Below are 6,387 nucleotides of genomic sequence, written 5' to 3'. Positions count from 1 at the left end.
CTGTTTTAAATACGCACATAAAATATTTTAATTTTCAAAAACGCAAATACAGTTATAAAATCTATGCATACGTCTACCTATTCTTTATATTTATATAAATCTACCCATACAAAATGTATCTCTAATAACAACAGTGTTGGATGAGGCCTGTGTGGATATGACACAACTGATTTTGCATATTACCATGAGCCTTTCATTTCATTAGTGCTTTAAATATCTGATAAAAATATTTATTATTAAATCTAATACTATGTTCATTACACATAAGATATGCACACATTCATTTGTCATATCGCGAAAATTCTCACGAATGGAAAATAATATTGAAGCGTACGTATCATTTATGTACTTATTTTTCTAAAATTTAAATAACGTTTTGTCACTACAGTAATTTTTATCTACGCTTTTAGCAAACATCGTATCTTTCACCTGACTTACATTTAAATCTATCGTTATTGCAAGAAAAACAAAGTACAAACAGTAATGAAGAAATCTCAGACAATATATTTTAATATAATAACGTCAATCTCACAGTTGTATTTGTAAATAAAATGCAGCGCCCTCTGTCCACAGCGTGCTTGCACGTCTTAAACCAATTTGCTCTCCCACGCCGCGCAAAGATAAGACGTCTATCTAAAAACAACACAAACAAGGGACGCGGCGCCCGCGAGCTGCAAATACGAATAAATGGCGCGCTAGAAGGTAGGTCAAGAAACTCGAGTCGGCACTGCCGAGCGACGCGCGCCTCCGCAGTTCTTGTGCAACCTTGCCGCCCAGCGAATCAGTTAAACTATCGCCGATGTTCACGGCCGCTTTTTTCTAACAGCTTTTAGAAAATTCGCGATAATAACCATCTGGACAACGATTTGGAGCGAGTTAACAACGCTTTCGCAGCGGCGTCAGTAGCCGGTCGCAGCTCGGCCGCAGTCGCGCGCTCCTCGCCGACGTTTGCACACCGCACACGCAAAAACCGACGCCGCAACACTTTGGCAACGGATCCTTTACAATCGAGTTGGTCAACGCGGTGAAAGGCCGTCCGCGAGTATAAAATAAAAAAAGAAAATCTAATCGGGCACAGTTAGCGCAAAATGAGATCTGCGCTGATCCTTCTGCTGGCCCTTGCGGTGGCTGTCGTCGCCGAGTTTGGGGAGGAGCACTGGGTGGAGGAGGAGGAGCTCGACGAGCCCTACAACGAGGAGGACTACCGGCACGAGCGCAAGACGCGCGCCGCCGACGAGGAGGAGGAAACCGTGCCCGACTGCCACAAGCGCGTGCGCCGCGACGCCACCGCCGAGCCGGAACGCAGCAGGCGGCCGCGGCGTGTACACCAGTACGAGGTGCACGAGTACTACGAGGAAGGTGCGCGGCCCGCGGCGCCCTACGAGGAGATGCTGGCGGCGAGCGCCGATCACTACCACAGGGTGTACGCGGCGCCGCCCGCCCCCGCGCCGCGCCAAGTCGACGACGATGTGAGTCACAGTAGTGGAGCGCCGGGTGCCCATGTGCCGTCTCTCAATCCCGCCCAGTTCGCGGCCGCGCCGGCCGCACTGGCTTCCTTTCAAAAGGCTTCCTTAAATGTTGCTAACCCCGTCCACGTTGTTAACTTCGCTTCGGAGTCGGGTTCGGGTCCAGTGGCGTTAGCGGCGGCGAGCGGGCTAGCGTCGGTGCCGGGCGCTGGCGGTGCGACCCCGCGCCGCCTGGCTGACGACCAGCTAGGCGCTGCGGGCGCGGCGGGCCATCGCCAGCAGCTGCGCGACGACGGCTGGATCGCACAGGGCGGCGGACACGCCAACAAGGGACGCCGCTACAACGAGCGCGGCGGAAAGGTAAGCGGTAAAGCTTCAATTTTCGCTTGTTAGATAGCAGAAACACAACCTTGGTCGACAATTTTGCTAGCCATAGTTTGTATGTATGATTGTGTTCAATCAGTGAGAGTAAATAAGTACCTAATTCAATGTAAATATTTATCTTTCGGTCATTAGTATTCTTAACTGTTTTATTAAGCAGCAGTATTACGAAAAAGTGGCAACATTGTTGATCGCACTCATTCAAATAAGTTGTTGTACATTACAAACATTGAGTAGCTGTATTGTTGCACTTTACTAACATAAAGTCAATATTGATGTTTGTGAAACAAACTTAGCGTCGCCAACAAATCAATGTATTGTGCAAATTCTTTGAATAAAAAGCCTTCTACATCTCGCTCTTTCCATTGAGCATGGAGAGCCTCTATTTCTTCACCCGTCATCGACGACACGCCAATCTAAGTCTCTTTCGTTGCCATCCATGTGGATCCCAATAAAATTCTTCTGTCATATGTATTATTAGTTTATTTCAAAATTAATGAACTTTGAACTATAACTATGAATTGACGTTCCAATTTTTTATTTAATATTCTGAGAAAGGACATTTCAAGTCTTAAAAAACAAAACACTATTAAAATATAGTCGAGGTTGCAGTTACAGATTAATTAATCAATTAACTTAATCACGTTATCCCTATTAAATATTTTAGAATATAAATATATTTAAATAAATCCCTAGTATAGTAAACTATTTAACTTACTAAATTGTAACACGAAAAAGATAGTTGTTTATTTAGGAAAAAGCCAAAATTTAGAAAGTCACCTCAGTTGTGTTATTACAATACCAGATCTTAAACAAAAAAAAAACTTAACAAGCAGCCTATGTGTTCTTTCAGACTATGTTTTACATCTGTGCCTAATTTCAATAAGATCCAATGAGCCGTTTTGGAGATATCTTCTAACAAAAATTCATTAACCCATACATCTCAACATTCGCAATTATAATACTAGTAAGAAGTAAGATTCCTAATCTTCCAGGTTTCAACAAGTTGTATTAAGTGTTTACATCAAATATTTTAATTTATGACTGTTTGATCATACTCAATTAGTTGCCGAAGTATAGTCAATAGTACCAAGTGTGGAAAGTTTAGTCCTTGTTGCTATAATATTAACAGGAAGTTTATGGATGAAACAATAGCTCGAAGACAAACCGAACACATCTACTGTTTTAGGTTTTTCAACAAAAAATTCAAACAATTGAAAGTTTACAAAATGTAACACTGTCTGTCTTCCGGCTAACGGACTTATAATTTTAACTCAGTTTTGTAATTCACATATTTTAACTACGACTAATTATATATTTTAATTGTTTGTACATTTCAGTTTTATAGTTACATGTATACTGTAATTGATACTATTATTTAAATCGGGGTTATGGTATATGCTATATCTGTTTATAAATGTCCCCTTTCATGTCGTAACTTGTGAGTGTGTGAATGTGTTTATTGTCCGTCTTTGTTTGTCAATATTTATAACTAGCTGTCACCTGCAACTTCGTCCGCGCGGATTTAAAAAAAACCTAATATAAATTCTACAATTATGCCAAATTTCATCAAGATCCGTTGAGCCGTTCCGGAGATACCTTCAAACATCCATCCATCCATCTAAACATTCGCATTTATAATATTAGTAAGATGTGGTTAGAATAATAATGAAAAATAGTTTACAAATGTATCCTACTTGTAACAGTACCACATCACGAAGTTATCACTTATCAAAAAGTTAATTAAATCGTATTCACAGACAAGCAAGGGCTTCGATTCCGACCACCACGTAGACAAAGGAGCGAAGGGCTTCAAAAAGGACGAGAAGCACCGCAAGGAGTACGAAGAGGCTGCAGGCAAGAAGAGCAAACACCACGACCGCGCGGCGCACTCGGGCGACCACGAGGAGGAGGCCTTCGGGCACCGGGGCTCCAACTTCGCCGAGAAAAAGGGCCACAAGAAAGGCCACAAGACTAAGGGTAACTAGATAATGTGGTGTATTTTACAAATGCTGCACTTGGCTTTTCAGATTGTAACATTTAAACGTAGCTATTTGGGTAAAGCAGTTTCCAAATTAGAAGTACATACAAGCTTATCTTCTGCTTGGATAAATGGTGGATTTCATTAATGTTATGAAAACGACTCTCGTTTGTTTGTTCATACAAAAAGATAATGTGATTACTAAGTCTGGAAGTAAACTGTGCTCTCTAATAGATTAGACATTTTGTATGCGATCTAAATACAAGGTCACTGATGAACAACAATGTAAATAGAAACAGTTCGAATAATCTGCGAGCCAAAAACTAACTGACGTAGACACCTGCCGCTAGATTACTTTCATAGTTTGGAGACGATTTCGACATCAATGACGTTATCAATATTACCTATTAGTGAATTTACGCAATATTTATCTGTACCACCTAAAAAAAAACTTTCTGGAGAACTAGTTCGTAACAATTTTATGTGATGACATCCAATCAATTCAACAAAAGATATTACATAAATACAAATCGTACGGTCGCATTATTACAGTTTTTCCTGATTGTCTGCAAACTGGTTTGTGACTCGGCTCGCAGCTTTCCTAATGAGCTGTTAATAACCTTTTCCACGAATGACTTGGAATTACACGGCCATTATACGAGGAAATGTAACCGCGGTCAGTGAAAGCGGACTGCTCCTTACGTAATATTGTTTTTTCTTCGGATTTCAATGACCCCGGCCCCGGCCGCGGCCGGTAACGCGATCATTTGATTTTCGTCGCAGACATTGTTTATTAGTGCCACCCTTATAACTTCCATGGAGGTTATTAAGAACAAAAATGATATTATTTTTTTCAATTTAATGGCTACAATTTTATGTTGGATTTGATTTAATTGTCTAATGTTCACAAAACGTTCATATTTTAAGATTTATGTCATTCATCCGAGTCTCTAAGAAATCTTAAACTTTAGAGGTAATAATTATAGCTTTTTTTTGTTTAATTCTTTACGTATCGATCTAAACAAAGGAAGTCGAATGTTATAATGGTAAAGGTCGTCGACTATTGTTTTAAAGATGGATAACAAAAAAATATTTAACACGTATTCATAAATTTTTTTGCAAATTTTTAAACGCGCAATAGACTCAAAAAACCGACAAATAAATGAAATTAAATTGAATCACAAAGGAAACCAATGAACGTGTGCACTATTGTATGACGGAATCTACAGTAGTAAACTTTATTTTGTATGTGTGTGTGTGTTAGGTTTCCATAACAAGTACCACAAAGACGAGTTCAAGAAGGAGCACAAGTTCTACGACGACTTTCACAAGAGCGGCGAGCACCACCGCTTCGGCAAGTTCAACGCCAAGCACGCCTCCAACGAGAGCGGCAAGAAGCGTGCGCATCACCTCAACGCCGGACATGACTTCGTCGAGCACGGCAAGAAGGGATACAGGTATAGGAGAGAACCTTTATTCAAAGAGTCATTAATAGACGCTCACAATGTAATTAGTGTGAAAATTTACGATAGCCAATAAATACATGACCCTTATTTGACTACGAGATAGCTAAATTTACTATTAGTTACCTTGCCAAGGCTTAAAGTACAGAGACGTAATTTAAATAAATTAACGGGCATTTATATTATGTAAAATATCTCATGTCCTTGTCACCGTGTCTAAACTTGGCTCCGATCAGTGTATAGGTACATGTTAACTCTCATATATTAATTTATAGCATCAATACACTGGCTTAATATATGAGTATCTATCACGAAGGACCGATCGATCATGAAACCAATGTTGGTCACACCCGATCAGGTGTTAATTTGAAATTAATTATTAATCAATGTGTGCACAGTAACAAGGGGCACATCGACGCCGACCACAAGGGTTACAACGGCAAGAACGGTCACGAGGAACATCACGAGAATCACTCGCAGTACGGAAAGAAAGGAGGCCGAGCCGGGGGCAGGAGCTGGGGACACGACACAAAAAACTAGCCGCGCAACAACACAGCCTCGTCAGAAACATCCTCGGATAACACCACCTATACCACGCGGTGTTATATCACATTTTGATTGTTAGAATTTGTATATTATTGGGGCCAAATATATCTCATAGAAGTAATCAAGTTAAAGAAGTTACATTTAACTTGATCGAATTTAAGTTTATGTGGTGTAGATTCATGAATGTGTTTAGTAACTGGTATTTAAATTATGTTATATATAGTTGTTAGTTATAGAGATGGAACATATACCTTTTACCATTTAGCAGTTTTCAATTTAGAGTTGGATTTTATGTGTAGCGTACTACAAGTTTCATTTAAGAAGATAGATATCATATTCTCAATGTGGTTACAAATTATTATATACAAATTTAATTATCACAATAATTAATTCAAAGCGAATAATCTTTTATTTATAAAAGACTGTTTTACTTTGATTTGAATTCCCCATTTAAAGGAAATTGATTTTATTTCAGTAACTATTAAAACATTTTGTTTATAAGTTTTGAGATATCGTTTGAATACTAGTAACTGTGTTAGCTAAATCAAAC

The 6,387-nt window shown here is 39.5% G+C and overlaps 1 protein-coding gene across 2 annotated transcripts; it reads left to right on the top strand.

Annotated features, from left to right (window-relative positions):
* The first annotated feature begins 600 nt into the window (after positions 1-600).
* Positions 601-6,094, top strand: LOC106711877 (transcription initiation factor TFIID subunit 1-like). 2 transcript variants are annotated; one of them, XM_045677948.1, is made up of 5 exons: positions 601-702; positions 827-1,826; positions 3,608-3,827; positions 5,093-5,285; positions 5,690-6,094. In XM_045677948.1, the coding sequence occupies exons 2-5, from the start codon at positions 1,089-1,091 to the stop codon at positions 5,829-5,831; spliced, it is 1,293 nt and encodes a 430-aa protein (XP_045533904.1). In that variant the 5' UTR covers positions 601-702; positions 827-1,088; the 3' UTR covers positions 5,832-6,094. The 2 variants fall into 2 exon arrangements, with proteins under 2 accessions (XP_045533904.1, XP_045533903.1); XM_045677947.1 differs by lacking the exon at positions 601-702 and having other exon boundaries at positions 716-1,826.
* Positions 6,095-6,387: the final 293 nt, after the last annotated feature.

The sequence above is a fragment of the Papilio machaon genome, chromosome 5, assembly GCF_912999745.1.
Source record: "Papilio machaon chromosome 5, ilPapMach1.1, whole genome shotgun sequence".
In the NCBI taxonomy this organism is placed as follows: Eukaryota; Metazoa; Arthropoda; class Insecta; order Lepidoptera; family Papilionidae; genus Papilio; species Papilio machaon.
Note: the sequence above shows the minus strand (reverse complement) of the source record. Positions and strands in the feature narration are given on the sequence as shown.